This window comes from Gadus chalcogrammus, chromosome 9, assembly GCF_026213295.1.
Source record: "Gadus chalcogrammus isolate NIFS_2021 chromosome 9, NIFS_Gcha_1.0, whole genome shotgun sequence".
Taxonomy (NCBI): domain Eukaryota; kingdom Metazoa; phylum Chordata; class Actinopteri; order Gadiformes; family Gadidae; genus Gadus; species Gadus chalcogrammus.
In genome coordinates, this window is record NC_079420.1 from 23,350,350 (window position 1) to 23,370,943 (window position 20,594).

The following is a 20,594-nucleotide window of genomic DNA, read 5'->3' on the forward strand; positions in this document are numbered from 1 at the left end:
TGGAATTTGTAATGCACATTTCTGCAATTGTGAAAAGGTTTGTAAAAAAAAAAGGATTTTAACAAAACAAAAAATTAAAGGCGAATTGTGTGACGGGATGACAACAGTGCTTGTGACGTAGAGGCGTCCGAAAGTAGAGGGAGGCGGCGGCGAGGAAGCTGCGGCGATAAACACAGGGCGTCTGCGCCTATCTAAGGAGGACGAGAAGTGACAACGGCATCGATGCTCTAACAATGGATTTATCAGATATGCTTCTCTTTAAAACATTCTTCTTTGTATGTCTACTGAACAACGCTCAAGGTAAGCAAGGCGACCGCAGCGAACGCGACATAAGTGGTGTTCACTGGGCGAATTAAGCCCGATGAGCTGAGAGATAGCGCAAAGCTAGGAGGGGCTAGCAGGCTAGGCTAGCGGTGGGAGCGAACCGGGGCCTGCTTGTTATGCCGAACACCGCGTCCTTATTGTTGGATTGGTCCCGTTAACAGACGAATTCATCATGGTTGATCCTTTGGCTTGTTCAGCTCGTTTAACGGTGCAGCTTTCGTCTGTGTAACGGAATGTGTTTTCAACTCTTTGGTTTCTGTTGGGCTCGTTAAGGGTTTTGTTTTGGTGAAAACACCGCCGACAGCCATTGTTGTGAGTTGAGATGTGGAGGAGTCCATGGCTAGGTTAGCATAGCGTTTGCCAGGAGCTAATGAGAACGCTGTCTATATGGATGGGGTTCACGGCTAGGCTAGCCTAGAGCTAGCGAGGAAGACGTCTATATGGATGGGTCCACGGCTAGGCTATACTGGAGCTAACGAGGACGCTGGCTATATGGATGGGTCCACGGCTAGGCTACCCTGGAGCGAACGAGGACGCTGTCTGTTAAAGCGTAATAACGGACATGTCGTTAGATATCATGACATGTTCTGTGGGGTTTTAGGTCATGCAGTATTATGACATTTCTTATTGGAGGCATACTGTCATGGGTTGACGTTACTCTTTTTGCTGCTTACAGATGTGGTTATGTTATAAACCTACATGATGGTATCCGATGAGTGCATACCTAACGTTACAATAGTGCAGTAACGTTCACTAACGTTCAGTTAGTTATATTACTGCCTTATTGTAACGTTAGGTATAAAAGTATCGGTTTGATATAGGTTGTATACCTTTAATAATTCTGTGCGCCACCGATGATCCTATTCCTAACGTTACAATAACGCTAGTTAACGGTACTGCCTATTGTAGCGTTAACTAACATTACAATAAGGTTACCAGGTTACTGCCTTATTCTAACCTTACCTAATGTCACAGTCAGGTAGTAACGTTAACTAACGTTGTTGTATCGTTAACTAGCGCCATTGTAACGTCAACTAGCGTTACAATAACTTTAGGTAACGTATATGATCATCGGTGGCACATATACTCTCTTCATGTAACGTGTTAGTTATGACAATGTTGACTTTAATATTGCTGTGGGTGATGTGTCCTAGCTGTCCATGCAGTGCAGCAGCCCACTGTGTATGGTTCTTCTCTTCATGCTTATCCTCTTTAGTTGTGTCTTGAATAGGTTAGTACTGTTGCAAAATATACTGTATTGTTAATTTCACAATACTTTCAATTCTGGTCAAACTGGTTTTAACTGTCTTTCAACGGTAACGTTGATCGTACACATTCCCACAGTTCATGACCTTAATCAATATTCATATATGAATTAATGTTGTATCCTTTCTATTCAAACCCATAACACAAACAATATTGTCATTTTACTTATTGTTCTCGTATAGGTGGAAAATGTAACGTAATGGTTCAGACTTAAATGTTTTGTGACTGAAAGGGAATTCTGGTCTGCTTGACCATATTTGTATGTGACATTGATTTTAGCCTTATTTCATATACATTGAATAGTGAAATGCAGTAGTCTATATTGAAGGAGAAAAAAGTCATGACATGTCATGTAGGCCCTAAGAACATATTCCCTAATGCTCAGGTTTTGATGACTTTTGAAATTGACCCATTAATATGAAAAACAAAAAATAACACATTAACATTCAGTTGTGAGCTATTTTATCGTCTGCGACTAGTTTTATTATTAATAATCTGTCCTAAAAACGTGTTTTTTGACTGCAGCTGTTTGATAATGCCAAATAATGTTATAACTTGATAGTATATTGAAAGAAGCATAATCACTAAAGATTCTTGTTAAGTTTTAGTTATAAAAATATACACCAAAAGCATACTAAAATAAAATGTTGCCTCATCTTAGTAGCAGGGCTAACACTCGTACTACATTTTCACAACCAAATCAGTGTTTTTGTTGAACTGTATTTGCTTTAATGGTAAAAAAAAACAAATAAGAAACCTATTCTGAAGGAAAGGTGTTTTGTGTGTGAACCCCACAGGACACTATGGGAATCCCCTGAACAAGTACATCCGCCACTATGAGGGTCTGTCCTACGACACGGACCCAGTGGACGACAAGCACCAGAGAGTCAAGAGGGCCCTCTCCCACGAGGACAAGTTCCTCCACTTAGATTTCCACGCACACGGAAGGTATGTGATCATTATATTTATTTATTTCACTCTGGCACGCCGCCATAATCACCAACCAGGCAGTTTCCATTGCTTATGCAACGCGCTGTGTGTAATTAGAGTGACACATGCGCTTAGAGAGTGGATTGAAATAGTTTGTTTTTGGATGAGTTTTCTTTGTAGTATTGCTGGTTATAGTCGTCGTTATATTTAGTAGCTATAATTTCCATTTGTTTTCTTGGCGAGGTCGCCTTGCTGTAACAGAGCCCTGCGTGGCTGCTGTTGAGGAGAAGGGGTCTGTGGTGGGTGATCTGCATGAACGTGTCCAGCCATACTCAGTTGGTTGATGGAGCGAGAGGAGACCATCTGGCCTGGAGCTTGGCGTACATTGCGCTTGTCTTCCTGCCTGTGGCAGGGTCTGCTGTGCCAAAGATGGATGGATGGATAGATTCTGTTCAACAGGGAAGGAAATGAAGAAGAGAGGAGGAACACCAGAGATTGGGTGGGAGATGTTGATTCTTTTGTCAACACACAGGTCTCCCCTGGCAGCGTTGTAGTCTTTATTTTGGGTTTTTTGCGCTTGATTGATCAGTTGGAAATACATTTCATTCCAACCTCTCATTGCTTCACGCACTATAGATATGCGTAGCTGGGTTCTGGAATTAACAGCTTCGATTATTATAAGCTATTAATACCTCTTCATCCTGAGAAATGCTGAGAAGGGCTTTTCAGATTTGTAAACCCTGAATTATACAACATTTGATGTTTTTTTTAATATATATGTAATTGAGCAGATCTTGTGTTTGAAAACTGATTGTTTAACTGTTAATGAAGCATTGCTTTCAACACACACACACACACACACACACACACACACACACACACACACACACACACACACACACACACCCTGTATTCCATACGTACCTGCATTTAAAAAAAAAGGGTTAGGGTTAGTGTCATCCGCGTTGCACTGTTTACAATATCTCCCTGTCAACAACCACAAAAAATGGTTTCACGCCCTCATTTTTCTGCTCTTCAATAATTCAACAGAAAACTATTTGTCATTCTTGGGCTTAACAGCCAAACACCATTTGTATTATACTTGTTGATGGGCATTTTCCTTTCTCTAAAGTATGACTATAGTCTAGGGAGCCAGGGAGGCAAAACATGATGCAGTGTGTTCCAGTGTCTTCTTAAGTCTAAATTTGCCCTCTGTCTAATGAAATAATTCCTCATTGCAGACAATTTAATCTGCGGATGAAGAGAGACACCACCATATTTGCCCAAGACCTAAAGGTGGACATCTCGGGCACTGAGATACCTTATGATACTTCCCATATATACACAGGGGAAATCTACGGTGAGCTCTAGCTGTGTGTGTGTGTGTGTGTGTGTGTGTGTGTGTGTGTGTGTGTGGTGGTGTGGTGTGGTGTGTGTGTGTGTGTTGTGGGTGTGTGTGTGTTGGTGTGTGTGTGTGTGTGTGTGTGTGTGTTTCCAGTAACCCCTCCTCTCTGTCTCCTCAGGGGAGAAGGGTACCCTGAGCCACGGCTCTGTGGTGGAGGGCAAGTTCGAGGGCTTCATCCAGACCTACCAGGGCACCTACTACGTGGAGCCAGCCGAGAGATACCTGAACGACAAGGACGTCCCCTTCCACTCGGTCATCTACCACGAGGACGACATCAGTGCGTCACACACACACACACACACACACACACACACACACACACACACACACACACACCACACACACACACACACAACACACACACAACACACACCACAACCTCACACACCACACAACACACAACACACACCACACACACACACACACACACACACACACACACACACACACACACACACACACACACACACAGAGAGAGAGAGAGGGGTGTGAACACTGTTTTCCCAGCCTAAGCTGAGACAGACTGGAAGTGATATGTTTATGTAAACCCCCCCCGAACCCTTCTTCAAGGAGCCGGCATACCCAGGCTGCTCATTAGCTGAGTAACAAGGCCGTTCTCCCCAGGGCTGCACGGCTCAATTAAGCCGTCTACACACTGTTGTCCCCGCCAGCACAAACACACACACACACACACCCTCCCGACACCCTCCACAGTCCTGCTCACTCACCAGCCCTGCCCCCTGTGGGGTCTGGTCATCTCTGGATACGCGGAGGGGTCGGTGGGAAGGGTGGGCGGTAGGGAGAGAGGTTAATGGCCAGGAGAGATGACGAGGGCTAAGGAGGTGAGGAAGGAGAGACTCAGTGTACCTCGTACCATGACATGCAAGACTGTTATCTGGCCTGGAGACGCTGCCTGAAATAGAGTGACCGACTCACAGTGTTAAGTAGCATTGTCCTCTGTAATTGGACTTGTGTTGTTGGTCTGCCTATCTCACTCTCTATATCTGTCGCCTGCTCTCAATCTATATTAAGGGTTTAATCATCATCAGACACGCCTTTACCACTGTAAGTGACTGACAGTGCAGTGTGTATAGACGGCATGGTGGCCATCAGGACCTCAGCATCTCAGCCTTTTGTTAAATGTATTCTTATTTTTTTTTTTTAACTACGGTTACAGAAGGAAAGCATTGTTGGAAACGTATACATAATGGTAGGAGAGCTCACCGGCGACATCTGTTCTTAATGTGAACGCATAATAGGAACCTAGCAGGTCTGAGATTTCCTCTTTAAACAGAGTGATCGCAGAAGCCATCTGAACCCTTCGACTCCTGCTTATCTTTTCACCCTGACTGTTGCGCTCTGAAATCCAAAGTATTTCAGGCTGCTAAATTGGAAAAGTCTTCAAATTGTTATCTCCTGCATTTCTGGAGGTGCGCATTCATTCTTCATGGGCTTTTTTTTTTTTTTCAACCGCTGATATCCTATTTCAAATTTTTGGACGTCAATCAAGAAGGCTTTAATTGAAAGAATTTCACATTATGGCTTTGTTGCTGCACCAAGAATGTCAAAGGAAGCATACATTTATGTAGAGGGAAATCTTTGATATTATATATTGTAATTTATTTCAATTTAATCTATTTTAAGGTTGGTGAAAACGCAGCATTCTAAGACTGTAAATGATCAGCTTCTTTTGTAAGACTGCTCTAGTTGTGGATATCTTTTTTATCATTCTTACCGCCCATGTTTTCAAATATCTAGTTGGCTCTTTTAACTTAATTCAGGGCCCTATACAGCTTTTATAACCTACATTTTAAGTGACGGCCCCTGATTCTGTTAGAAAAACTATAGGGCCCTACCTTTGCAGCTCTCAGTTGCTAACTGGCCTAGCCCGGGTCGCTGTCAAAAAACGCACTCGCACCCTGCAGTCATTAAAGGGCAGGTACAGGTTGAGCATCTTGCGCAAGGGTGGCTGTCCTGTGATAGTTTGCCTGATGGATGCACCTGAAAATGAGCGGAGTTGACACCTGTCTAGCCAGCCTTTATCAGTCGTCTGCGGACATTGGGGTATGAACCCTGAACCTCTGAGCTAGCAGTCGCACAGCGTATCCTCTACCTCTCTTGCTCTCTCCTCTAGACTACCCACACAAGTATGGGCCAGAAGGGGGCTGTGCGGACCACTCTGTGTTCGACAGGATGAAGAGGTTCCAGACCTCAGCTGTAGAGGATTCTACGGTAAAGCACAGTACACTCAGTTGTTGTTTTTAATGACGTTTCAATTTATTTCACAGCAATGTGCCTTTTGTGATGGGTGTACTTTTTAACTAAGAATCAACATGTATAGTCATGAATGCATCGTATCATGGAACACTTACCTAAAAATAGCCAACATCATTTATTTACCTGCACTCATCCTGAAGTTCCTGATGTTTTATTCATCTGTGTGTTCAACTCTTCCTCCCTGGCAGGAGGAGGTCTCTCTGGACCCCATGCTGCTGAGGAGGAAGAGGATGGCGCAGGCGGAGAAGAACACCTGCCAGCTCTTCATCCAGACCGACCACCTCTTCTTCAAGTACTACAAGACCAGGGAGGCGGTCATCGCCCAGGTGAGCCCAGGGTCACACTAGCAGGAGGGTCTGGTGTTGAGGGGGTTGAGGTCTGCCGTCGACCTGCTGGCCTCTGTGAAGCCCTATCTCACCGAGCAACAACCAAACTATCAATAACTTTGCAACCTGTAGCTTTGAGACTAAAAGACGAAATAGTACCTCCTAGAAAATACCATGCCTAGTCAATCAGTATCAGAGCTGTCAACCTTCCTCTCTAATCCGTTTTGCGATAAAGCAACATTAATTTATGCACCCAGGTAAGTGGTGAAATAAATCGATGTAACCAATCGCAATCGGGTATCTTTGTCGAGTTTGTTCCAGTCCCAATGGCCACTGTTCAAATTGCAGGTCAGGGTGGAGGTAACAGCCTATTGACGTTTCTAAAAACGGTGTTCTTGCTGAATCCATAGTAGTGACCATATTCATAGACCAAGTTATCGTTATCTGTTATATGCATTGATAATAGGAATGCGCGAAATAAACGATATACGATATGAACGATAAAAAATGGGCTACGATAGAGATTTTACTTATATTGCTCTATCGCGATAATGTATGGTTTTAACTCGATCTATCCATGACTCGCGAATATAAAGAGCCACGAGGCTCAACCGTCTGCAACGCATCATCCGCGACCCGCGAATTTTAAAAAGAGCCACGAGCTGCAACCGGCTGCAACCGGCTGCAACGCATCATCCGAGACCCGCGAAATTTAAAGAGCCATGAGCTCCAACCGGCTTCAACGCATCATCGTCATCTAAGTAAAGTATGGCTGAAGCGAACGGCAGGACTGGTGATTGCGCTCATTTCATGTTTCATTTCAAAGAACGCGTCAATTTGCACGTGTTTTTGGTAATGTTTTAATAGCAAGTATCTGTGCACACACTTGGAAGATTTTTCTTTATTTAAAATAGCCATGCCTAATACTGGACGTATTTCCCTAAATCACAGGATCCGTTTCTTTATTAACAAGACCCCACCAGTTTTAATTTCATTAAGAGAAGTATACGTCATTACACAGAAGATTTTTTTCTTTTTTAAAGTCTCAGCAGCTACAACATTATGTTGTATGATTAGTTTTGCAATAAATACGACATAACGACATACTAAGTTTCTTTCTTCTTTTGTTTTATACATTTAGCAGTTTGACTTTCCTTAGAGTCTATGTAACCTGTTCTGAAATGGTTCTATTATGATTTATATATCGTGATATATATCGTTATCGCAATAGGTTGCAATGTATATCGCAATATGGATTTTAGGCCATATCGCCCATCCCTAATTGATAATTCACCTTGATAGCAGTGAACGCTGAGAGCCCATGTTTAATTTCAACTCGGTACGTGAATATATGGTGCCGTATTACAGAAACTTCCTAACTCGAAAATCCTATTTTATCTCTTTGGTATCTATGGTAACAAGGGATAGGATCGGATTTACGAAAAAAGTCATTACAGAAAGGCCGATCCTAAAGTCAGGGTTCTTATCTTAACTCCAGACAGGAAATGTGTATTACAGAAATATCCTAAATTACCAAAATCCCAAATAAACTGTCCTAACTTTAGGATGACCGATCAGCTCTCCTAACTGTCATTTACTGTTACAAATTAGCGAGATTGCAGCACTTTTATTACATGTAGCGCAGCAAAATTGTAGACGTAGGCCTAATGGTGATCGACGAAATATGTTGGTTGAAAGGCTTAATCCGTAATCCGACTCCGTAACTACGGAGACCCCTCGAGCATTCAGAGTTCGCCGTCGGGATGTCGGATACGCAATGCAATTCGCCGCCCGATCGATCTTTTATGTTGACTACAAACCATGTGAATAGTGTTTTAAATAAACTTCCAAAGCTTTACAAAACTTGTTTGATGTTTTATTGGTCCTTAATGAGCAAAGTAAACAATGTACAAAGTAAATAAGGTGCAAAGTGATTCCGGAAATTATTTTGTTAGAGGACCAATCACAGCGCTTTCCGTCTCCGTTGCGTCAACGGATAGTTAAATAATATTGGATACGCATGTAAGCTTCATCTGTTGCTAGGTAAAAGACATAGAAGCTGAATTTCGATGCTAGATCGCCTACTTTGGATATCTTAACCTGAGATAAGATAGGATTCCTAAATTAAGATAGGATATGTTTCTGTAATACCTAATTGAGAAAAATCCTATCTGACACTTCTCCTATCTTAACTTAAGATAGGAAGTTTCTGTAATACGGCCCCGGATCCATGTTTGCATCGTGGCTTATTTAAATACCTTTAAAGAGCCCATGCCATTAAAATCACATTTTTCCTGTTGTTTGTTAAATGACATAGGTCTGAATAAGTTTGTGAGCTGTGGTAAGTTTGAAATCTATGCAGTTTGTCTGCTGAATGCAATAGGCAATGAAAGGAAAATGGCAGAAGAAATGAGCCGATCAGGATAAGGTGACACTGTGACGTAGCGTTGTCAAACTATTATTCATGGCCCTGCCCACTTGGTTGGTTCGTAACCACCCACAAGAATTCTGAAGGAGTCGTGATTGAGCTAGTGCTAAATGCTCATACGTGTATGGTAGTTGCTTAGTTCGTAGTAACAGGCTAGTTACAGAATTTTGAATGCAATGGCAGAACGACATCGAAGTACATGAACTGCGACATGCTGCCTGCCGCCGGTTGCCGCAGCGCGAGGCACCACCGCCGCGAAGCACCACCGCCCGGCAGCGGGCAGCCGGGCGGTGGTGCCTTGCGCCGACAGCAGACAGCAGGCAGCAGGCAGCGCGCGGTTCTGTCTACTACAGATTGATGTGGAAGAACCAGAGACGTCGGAGAACCCGACGAAGTCCTTTGTGATTCATTATATCGTCTGCACGTGCACACAGCTTTTGGCCGTGATAATATGTATTATTTGATATAGATATCTATGTATTATATGATATTATTTAGATATAGAGCTCCAGGACTGTAACGCAAGTGTTGTAGGCCTACACTTCCTTGTTATTTGGATAACCGTTCTGCTGTTGGACTCTCGTCTATGGTATTTCTACAACTAGACCCGTAGTGGGGGTTATCTCAGCCATGGTGAGAATGAATTGGGGAAAGGAACTTTGGCTTTGACTCCCTGAAGTCATGAACCACGACATGGAGGAGAAAAGGGATTTTGACCGCGGTCGTCTCCCGCCGGAGCCTCCTCGCTGCCGATGGACCACCGCCTCGGCTTCAGGATGCGGTGATTAGCGCTGACCGCTGCCGAGGCGGCGGGAAGCAGGGCTCAATAGGGATACATTCGCGGCCAACAATCCCCTTCTCCTCCATGTCGTGGTTCATGTAGCCTACTTCAGGGAGTCAAAGCCAAAGTTCCTTTCCCCAATTCATTCTCAACCATGGCTGAGATAACCCCCACTACGAGTCTCGTTGTAGAAATACCGAGACGAGAGTCCGACGTGTTATGCCATAACACCAACAGCAGAACGGTTATCCAAATAACAAGGAAGTGTACAACACTTGCGTTACAGACCTGGAGCTCTGCTCTATATCTAAATAATATCATATAATACATAGATATCTATCTCAAATAATACATCACGGCCAAAAGCTGTGTGCGCGTCCAGACGATATAATGAATCACAAAGGACTTCGTCGGGTTCTCCGACGTCTCTGGTTCTTCCACTTCCACATCAATCTGAAGTAGACGCGGTCGTTTGAGATTCATAATAACCTATCGTCTGGAGGCTCACACAGCTTTTGGCCGTGATAATATATATTATATATTATATGATATAGATATCTATGTATAATATGGGTTTCTAAGAGCCATTGCGATACATCCACCGTAAACAGAGCGCATGGTACCGTGGCTACAAGCTGCTCAGGGCCAGGTGATAATATTATATATATGATATAGATATCTATGTATAATATGGGTTTCTACGAGCCATTGCGATACATCCACCGTAAACAGAGCGCATGGTACTGTCAGTGGCTACAAGCTGCTCAGGGCCACACCCCCACCCCCTCCTTGACCTGCCTTGACACGCCCACCGTATACAGAGCGCATGGTAGTGGCTACAAGCTGCTCAGGGCCACACCCCAACCCCCTCCTTGACCTGCCTTGACACGCCCACCGAAACAGCGCGTTTGGGGGAAGCTCAATGTGCGACTGTTTCGGAGTGACTGTAACTCTGCCACCAGCTGAATTTCGGGGACGTCTTTGAATACTGTGTTTTGTGGCCCACTAATACCTATATTAAAGCATCATAAAATAGAATGGCATGGGATCTTTAACATGCGGGAAAACTTTATTGTTAATCAGGTGTGACGAGACGATAGTATTTTGTTGTCACTCGTGGTAGGCCAAGGTGAGAAGGATTGCGTGTGCTTACTATAGCCAACGTAGAGTTTCAGTATTCTATTTCTATTTTTTTTTATTATTCAATTCATATTCCACTCCCGGAATTCATTCCAACAGCCCTTATTAGTAGTACAATATGACACCTGAATCCCTAAGCTAAGCCACGGTTTCATCCTCAGATCTCCAGCCATGTGAAGGCCATCGATGCCATCTACCAGGGCACGGACTTCATGGGCATTCGCAACATCAGCTTCATGGTGAAGAGGATCCGGGTGAGTGTGTGAGCTGTAAACCATTTGAACTGTGGTCTTTCTGAATGGATCCTTGGTAAATGGACTGGTCCCTGAAGCCTCTGTCTCACCGCCTCTGATCTGCAGATCAACACCACCAGCGACGAGCGTGACCGGCTGAACCCCTTCCGCTTCGCCAACATCGGCGTGGAGAAGTTCCTGGAGCTGAACTCTGAGCAGAACCACGACGACTACTGCCTGGCCTACGTCTTCACCGACCGGGACTTTGACGACGGCGTCCTGGGCTTGGCCTGGGTCGGGGCCCCCGCAGGTACGAAGAGAAGCCACAGGAGGATTTAAGGAATGGACAAAGTTGGTGGCCTTCGCACCCTGTTCAGTGATGTAGAGTTGGGAGACATAGAGGCAAGTGTTTGCTTTGAATGGTATCGTTTTTTTTGCCTCGTGTGAATATCCTTGTGTCCCCTTTGCAGTTTGCAATGAACGTCCGTCTGGCCGTGGCTCGCCACTTATTTATTTTATAATATGGCCGTGGCGTTAAGTTGTTCAAAAACTCCAGCCAATCAGAGTGAGGCTCTCGTCATGCTGGTGAATTTGGTTGAAGGTAAAGTGAAAGTCTTCTCCTCTGAGTGAAGCCTTCGGTGCTGAATTCTGGTAACCTTTATGGGGCTTTCACTAACGCTTAATATTTAATTTATAGTTTATTTCATGGATTGAATTTGTTTAAGAAAGAAGAAAAACAACGATCATTAAACATTTACTACAAATGTTCCTTTAACCTTAAATTATATTGAACACAATTATTCAATTGTTATATATATGATTAACATAATGGCAGGAACAAATAATCACATGGGATATACATCCCAACCAGCCCAACGCACACAAATGTCCAATCAACATGAATCAGCCCAGACCTTGCCTGAGAATGCTCTCATCAACACTTGTTCATTCACAACCTGAGGTAGCAGGCTAAAGGTGCGTCCACACCAAAAAAGAAGGGGCGGCTTGAATCCATACGAAGTTAATGCAGAGATGCATTTAGAGCCAAAAATGTTTCGCCAGAAAACCTGCTGCGCAAATTGACAAATGGTGCGTATTTTACTCGCACGAACAATCTGGTTCACGCAAGTCCAGAGTGAACCACAACATGGAGGAGAAAGTGAGTGTTTCCATATGAGGACTCCAAGAGCTCTATCGATATAATATATAGATATCTATATTATATAATATCACGGCCAAAAGCTGTGTGTGCCTCCGGGTGATATTATGAGCCCTAATCGACTGCGTCTGGTTTTCAGACGTCTCTGGTACTTCCACAAGTAAAGACTCGTAGTTGTGCTTATATCGGCCATGGTTGAGAATCAATTGGCAGGGCCATCACAGGTAAGGTACCATAGTACCACAATGGGTCATAACAGGTACTGTACCATAGGACAACAATGGGTCATCACAGGTACTGTACCTTAGGACAACAATGGGTCATCACAGGTACTGTACCATAGGACAACAATGGTTCATCACAGGTACTGTACCCTAGGACAACAATGGGTCATCACAGCTACTGTACCTTAGGACAACAATGGGTCATCACAGCTACTGTACCTTAGGACAACAATGGGTCATCACAGCTACTGTACCATAGGACAACAATGGTTCATCACAGGTACTGTACCCTAGGACAACAATGGGTCATCACAGCTACTGTACCATAGGTGGGCAAGAGTAAAGCTGGTGCGGTGTTTTAATAAGGCGCTTGGTGTGACCTCCAGTGTTTAGGTCCCCCTTCCAGAACAGCACCTGTATGCTTTATACTTTTTACACAGCGTTGGCACAGGCCACTGGTTGTTTAAAGTCATAGGTATTATGCACAGCGGAGGGACGGCCGCTTTGAGTCTGCTTGTTTTATGTGTTCCAATACTTCTAAAGCTTTCTCTCCGGGGAAACCTTCACGCTCTGCCTCTCTGGTTGCAGACAGCTGCAGCCGCAGTGAGTTTTTATTCTGATCTGTATGGTGATGACCATGATGGAGCTTAAATGACAATTACCTTGTGATACGGAAGTACCACATTTATTCCAAATTTACCTGAACAGATTGTTTTTTACAGAAAGAAAATGTGACTATAAAAACATGCTGCATTTCATAATACTGAATTTGACGCATTTTAAGCGACCAGCTCATCGATGGGACAGATCCTGGCAGCACTCATCCTTCTTACTTCATTATTCACTGTATTTCCCATAAAGATCGTTCTGAGTGCTCCGTAGAAGGCTTCTTCTTCCTTGGGCGCCACCTTCCTTTTTTTTTTTTTTTTTTCGGCACACTGCAGCTCTTCTTCCTCGCCATGAACTCAATCTCCTCCCCAAGGGGCTATGTTGCCCAATTATTTTCAGAATTCTGAGAAGGCTTTCAATGGGAGAAACCGAATGTTCACACACGAGTCCAGGATGGACTTGTGTGTGTGTGAACGCATTCAGTGTGTTCACTGTGTTCTTCTGTCAATGTGCCTATCGATGGATGGCGTTGGCATAAAAATTGTTGAATGATTATTATCCATATAACAACAAGCTGAGTCTTTGAAACTCTGAGTGAATACACAGAGGGGCTTTCCTGTAGCGACAGCGGAGGTTGGGGAGCAACACGGTGTCTGGTTTGATCTCAAACGGGTAATCCTGAGACGTAACATCTCTGGTTTCTGTTCCGTCTTCACAGGGAGCTCGGGAGGAATCTGTGAGAAGAGCAAGCTGTACTCGGATGGGAAAAAGAAGTCTTTGAACACGGGCATCATCACCGTGCAGAACTACGCCTCCCACGTACCCCCCAAAGTTTCCCACATCACATTCGCACACGAAGTGGGTCACAACTTCGGCTCCCCGGTAAGTTGGAAAACCCTTTGCTGCTTTTAAAAGCCATGTATTTATTTCTTGTAAGTCGGTATTGATGCATGAATCCCCTCTCAGCATGACTCTGGAACAGAGTGCACCCCAGGGGAGTCCAAGAGCCAGGACAAGAAGGAGAAGGGGAACTACATCATGTACGCCCGCGCCACCTCTGGAGACAAGCTCAACAACAACAAGTTCTCCAGCTGCAGCGTGCGTAACATCAGTCAGGTGTTGGAGAAGAAGAGGGGCAACTGCTTCGTCGGTACGTGTGTCCTGTGTCATCGTGTCTCGATTCAAAACGGTGTTGCTGTGAAACCTCAGATTTAATCCCTGCACCACATGTTAAAACACAGTCCTGTACAAAGTCATGGATCTCCTTCTGTGAGCCCTGAATCGCTGACGTGTGTTTCTGTTCTGCGGGTTCAGAGTCGGGCCAGCCCATCTGTGGTAACGGGCTGGTGGAGCCGGGGGAGGAGTGCGACTGCGGCTACAGCGACCAGTGCAGGGACCAGTGCTGCTACGACGCCAATCAGCCCGACAACAAGAAGTGCAAGCTGAAGCCCAACAAAGTCTGCAGGTCAGCTGGGGCAGAAGGGAAACCTCCTGGGCTTTAGCGAAACCCCCCTGCCTATTTTAATCTAATGGATTAGTCGGGCTTTCCGTTTGTAAATAAACGGCACCTCTTAATTCTGGCTCGCGATGGGTCTGGATCTGCAGTGAAACGTTCAGCCAGTAGCCAGTTTATCAGTTCATCGCTGATGAGGAGCTCGGTCTTCATACGAGTATTGAAAGCGTTAATTTTTAAATCCCTGATAAAATAGCATCTCCATCTGGTCTCATGAGCAGAGAGACATCAATATGAATTTAATATAAAGCGTGTATAATTCAGCTTTCTGTTTATGTTGTCACTTCCCCTCGGTTCGGCCCGTTATCGGGGAAGCATCTTGTGTACTGTGGTTCCTCTAGTCTTGTTAACGGCTCCCATCCTGCCCCCCTCAAGCCCCAGCCAGGGCCCCTGCTGCACCCCCGAATGCTCCTACAAGGGCCGCAACGAGAAGTGCAGGGACGAGTCGGAGTGTGCGCACCAGGGAATGTGCAACGGAGTCACTGCCATGTGCCCCACCTCGGAGCCCAAGGCCAACTTCACCGCCTGCCACGGAGAGACGCAAGTCTGCCTCAACGGGGTGAGTAGAGGCAGAGCTGGTCTCCAGACGGGACGCCCCGCCGTCTTGTGACCAGAGGCATGCGGGACGATGTAAGGGTCTCTCATCCTCACTGTTATGTGGCATTTAGTATCTGTGTGCTCATGAGAAACGTTAAAGGGGTGATATCATGCTTTTTAGACTTTTCCCTTTGCTTTGGACTGTTATATGACGTATATGTACATGTTTTAAGTCTGCTAAGCTAGAAAAATCTAAGTCCGAGCTAGGGCTGCACGATTATTGCCAAAATGATTATCACGATTATTTTGATCAATATTGATATCACGATTATTTACCACGCTTATTCATTGAAAAAAAAAAATCTTTCGAATTTCTACCACCCCCTTGTGGTAGGAGCCACACACTGTGCTCAGCGGCAAATTGCCGCCAGGCCACGCCCCCTCCCCTCCCCCTGTTTTCACGCTTCCCGCGAAAATATCGCGGGAACACTACGTGTCATCGTGGGACGCCAATATCGTCATTGCGATAAAAATTAGATATATTGTGCAGCCCTAGTCCGAGCCAGGGGGAGTATTCGCGCACACTGAAAATGGCCTTCAATAAGTGTGTGAAACAGGGCGCTTGCGCTCAAACTTTACTTCTGTGACAGTCTGACATCAGACTCTGCAGTGGGTGGTGCTGAAGTACAGAAGTCGCGCCTCCCGGCTGCCTGGAAAGTTTAAAACTTCTCAGGACTCGGAATTTGACGACACAGGCCCAAAGCATTGACCATTCACAGCAGACTGGGCTTCTCAGGAGGGGGGCCTTAAAGCGACATTTTGCAAAACAGAAAGTTTTTGCAAGATGCTGAAATTGGTTTTGCAGAAATGAACAGTGTGACAATAATAAGGGGTATTTCTTACATACAGGCATGTAACCCTATTCTAGTAGTACCCCAAATGCAATTATTAACCCCAAAAAAGCATGATATGGGATCTTTAACTTAATATTGGGGGGAATAGAGTCTTGTTATTCTCCGCCTGGCTGACGTGGAAGTGTATTGTATTTTGATGATGCTTTGGATACGGACTGCGGAGGAACCGTACATAGGCCTCCGTAGTACTGGATATCGGACACTGTCCCACACCTCAGGCATCATGCTGTACCACCAGCTACCGTCCTTCCTTGTCTGGGGCTGGGCTCCTTCTGAGCCCGGTGCACTCCACATAACCCCATTGGAAACAAGTCCTTGTTCCGCCACTGCGTCCTCCCACAGTGTGCGGCATGCTTAGAGTAACTGCTGGAGCCGTCCATTGATCTGTTCTCTCCCCCTGCTGCAGGGCTGCTCGGGCTCCATCTGTGAGAAGTACGGTCTGGAGGTCTGCACCTGCGCCAGCCAGGATGGCAAGGACGAGACGGAGCTCTGCCACGTGTGCTGCATGGAAAAGAGTAAGAGCCCCTCCATCCCTCTCCATCATGCCCCTCCCGTATCACATGCCGTCTAAGCAATGCAGTTAATATTTATATTATAGACAAAAAATAAGCGTTTCACGCATGGCATGACTCCGAGTTTCGACAAAGTGCAGGGGCAGTCTGTATAAAGTATCTGTGATACCCTAGACCCTGTGATACCCTAGACCCTGTGATACCCTAGACCCTGTGATACCCTAGACCCTGGGCTCCTCTAGACCCGGGGCTACTCTACACCCTGGGCTACTCTAAACCCTGAGATGTCCGCGGTTCCCTCCACAGTGAACCCCAACACCTGCAGCAGCACGGGCTCGGAGCGACTGGCGCGCTTCTTCAACAAGAAGGTGACCACGCTGCCAGCCGGCTCGCCCTGCAACGACTTCAAGGGCTACTGCGACGTGTTCATGAAGTGCCGTCTGGTGGACGCCGACGGCCCGCTGGCCCGCCTCAAGAAGGCCATCTTCAACCCCGAGCTCTACGAGAACATCGCCGAATGGATCGTGGTGCGTACCCAGCCGGCCTCGCTCTCTGTGGTGACGTGTGGGGGGGGTGTACATGTGACCGGGGCATTGATCGGGGCTGTGTGTCTCCTCCAGGCCCACTGGTGGGCGGTGCTGCTGATGGGCATCGCCCTCATCATGCTGATGGCCGGCTTCATCAAGATCTGCAGCGTGCACACGCCCAGCAGCAACCCCAAGCTCCCGCCGCCCAAGCCCCTCCCAGGTGAGTACGGCTCTAGACTGCTCTCACAGGCCCCTCAGCGCTGGGGTGGACCCTAGTGGTGATTGATGGTGTTCGTTAACCTTGTGACGGCGCTATTATGAACGCGACCGCTGAGGCACGAACCTTAAGGTGACGAGCGTCTCCGCCCCTCCAGGTACCCTGAAGAGGCGACGAGCCCAGCAGCAGGCGGCCTCCCAGGTCCAGCACCAGTCCCAGAACCCCCACTCCCAGCACCCGGCCCACGGGGCCCACGGGGCCCACGGGGCCGGCCAGCGCCCGGCCAACCGGCAGCAGGCCCCCCGGCAGGCCCAGCCCCAGAGGCACCACCGCCAGACCCGCGAGAACTATCAGATGGGCCAGATGAGACGCTGAGGGCCCCCACCCCCTCCCTCCCCCCGCAGGGCCACCTCCACCTGCCCACCACACTAAGCCCCCCCCCCACCCCCGATCCTCAAACCCCCCCCCCCCCCACTTCCCCCTCAATGCCTTGGCTCCTCCTCGTGCCTACAGTGGGAAAATACGACACTCCTCCATCCAAAGAAAAGCCGAACGCGTCGCCACCGTCAACATCCTCCATCCACTCAGAGCCAGGGGGCCTCGGGGAGACACCGGGACTCCAGGGGCCTCCAACCTCCAGGGAGAAGGGAGAAGCAAACCAACTGGAACCACTTTAACTTTGCAGTCCACGGCGGTGGCTCGCTCTTTGTGGAGGGGACTCCACTGTCAGCCATTTTGCGCAGTGTGACCTGGTGTCTTTGTTTTCCAACACCTTTTCTTTCTCATTCGTTTCAAAAGGAGTGCCAAGGAGTTAAGGAAGCGTGCGTGTGTGTGTGTGTGTGTGTGTGTGTGTGTGTGTGTGTGTTGTGTGTGTGTGTTGTGTTGTGTGTTTGTGTGTGTGTGTGTGTGTGTGTGTGTGTGTGTGTGTGTGTTGTGTGTGTGGGGTCCTCTTATCGTCTTCTTGAAGGCAGGCAGGCCGTGCCACTGGTCTCCACTCTCTTGCCAGGAAACACTCCGTGGGGGGGAATCCACAGCACTTTTATTTTGTGATGATTTTTTTTTTAAACACGTTTCAAAACGGCAAAGAATCACCGGCTCCGGTCTTTGCTGCAGACCGGGCCTCCGCATGTGACTGTACAGATGACATGTATCATACCTGAAGACAAACTATTTCTTCTACTATAAATGTAATGATTTACTTTTTAAAAGGTTTTCTTTATTGTTTTATTTCTTTTTAAATACTTCAGTTAGTGCTCTCAGGACTCTTTAGCCCACATGAAGGTGGACGTATCGGAACGAGGACACACACACAGACACAGACACACACACACACACACAAACGCATACACTCAGACACACCCACGTCCAGACGCATGGACCTATTGCAAATGTCTATTCCTACTTTTGGAACAAGATGAAAGACACTATATCCTAGCTTTTTAATTTCCTTTTGGGACCATCACATGTGAAAAAAATGTCTGTGTTTTGCTTTCATCCGTTTCTTTTTGCTAACATCTTGTTTCCTAGAGCTGGTTTGTGTAAAGCGTTGTGGGAAAGGGAGTGACACTAGGTTCATGGAACGCCTTGTATGGTCTATAAGAATTTTTCTTTTCGTTGTTGATATCGAGGAATGAATAACCACTAACCGAAGGAGGGATGAATCATGTTACCTGGTCAAATATGAAGCAAAAGCTTGGAGCGGGAAAAACAAAATGTTGTGTTCCTCAATGGGAAGACATCTCTACAGATGTGCTCAACCGTCGCCGTGGTCACCAACGTGACGATGGGATGGGTAGCTCAGGGCTCAGATTGCTAAAACCCTCAACCCTGGCCCTCACAGGTGTGTCGGCTCCTGTGATGATGATCAAACTCTTTGAGCTGGCTGGTGGCGAGCAGGGCTCAGTGTGTCTCCTGTCACCAGGCAGGCTGGGGTTCAGCTCCCATCTAAACTAGTGTATTGGTCCCAGAGCTACGATAGAAGGGCGAAAACACAACGCATTAAAGGGACTCTAGTTGGGATGTACAAACATGCGAGATGAATTCATTCTTCTGATTCTTGAGATCAATCTATATATTTTTTTTTAAAGGAATTTATTCAATGTGGGCATGCAGACACATCTCTTAAATGTGATAAATGATTGACAAAGGTCTGTAATATTTGTCTCAAGTAATCACTTTTTGCTTCCTTAGCTGATATAATTAAATAACATGGAACAATGTGAGGAGGAATGTTATTACATTGTCTGTCGCGCTACACAGAAAATAACCCTGGCGTGTTTTGAAGTGAGTGATGAAGCGGATCCAAGTGGCATTTTCTTATTTTGAAAACCAAGTAAACTTACCTCTTAGCCAACCAAGGCATCTGTGGGTGCCCATCTTCTTCATCCACAAACACTTAATCGTTGTGTGTCATGTCTTTTTGTTTTTAACCCGGTCCTTGTTGAATTGTTTACTGTCATGTGATGGCGTGTGCGGCCTCGACCTCCATACTGCACGCCTTCAGACCCCCGGCAGGCTCTCTGCACAACGCTGCAGCCACACCAAGTCCTGTCCTTTTACTTTTACTCTTTTCAGTTTTTGAATAGTTGTACTGTTTCATTTTGAGCTTGTTTTTCGTGTACGCCAGCTGTTTCAAAAGTCCAGTCGAAATGTTAAACCTGACTGACCCTAAAGATGAGAAACACAAGGTTTTTGGTGCTACTCTTGTGGTTAGTTACTTTGGTGCAAATGTCTGAACAAGATCAATATTTGGAGGATAGCAAATTTAACAACTAACCTAAAAAGAAAAACACTACTTTTAAACATGCAGTGATTATTTGTGAATATACTGTGTCTGACTGTATCATGGTTTTAAAGACTGGGTTGGACCAACTGCAAACCAATCCTTTTATTCCTCCCACAAGCTCAACAGTGTAAGTCCCTTTCAGGGCTCTAGGACTGCTGAAGGGAGCCCCTTTTCAACGGTTGGACCTCCACGTTATTCGTTTGGTTTTCTCTCAATGTATCAGCATGAGAGTTATAATAATGAGAGTTAATGCTAAATTAAAACTTTATAAAATGGCGCATGGTTTGGAATGGCTCTCTGTTAAGTCTTATTGCACCAATAGGAAAGTTCCACACACCAACTGCCGTTGTACAGAGCGTTCTATTGGCTGACAGGCAGCCAGGCACATGCCTCAGGGGACTATAGGTATCTTATGTCCTCGTCGTGTTTATTTTGGTCTTAAAGACTTATTCCATGATTTCATGTTGTATCTGTGCTCATGTCTATC

The 20,594-nt window shown here is 46.0% G+C and overlaps 1 protein-coding gene across 1 annotated transcript; it reads left to right on the forward strand.

Moving 5' to 3' along the window:
• Positions 1-133: 133 nt before the first annotated feature.
• LOC130389066 (disintegrin and metalloproteinase domain-containing protein 10-like) lies at positions 134-17,697 on the forward strand. Its single transcript, XM_056598730.1, has 16 exons — positions 134-300; positions 2,388-2,538; positions 3,762-3,880; positions 4,044-4,202; positions 6,060-6,157; positions 6,391-6,528; positions 11,039-11,131; positions 11,237-11,420; positions 13,821-13,984; positions 14,069-14,252; positions 14,417-14,567; positions 14,991-15,174; positions 16,473-16,581; positions 16,885-17,105; positions 17,199-17,325; positions 17,480-17,697. The coding sequence occupies exons 1-16, from the start codon at positions 234-236 to the stop codon at positions 17,695-17,697; spliced, it is 2,367 nt and encodes a 788-aa protein (XP_056454705.1). The 5' UTR covers positions 134-233.
• The last annotated feature ends 2,897 nt before the right edge of the window (positions 17,698-20,594 follow it).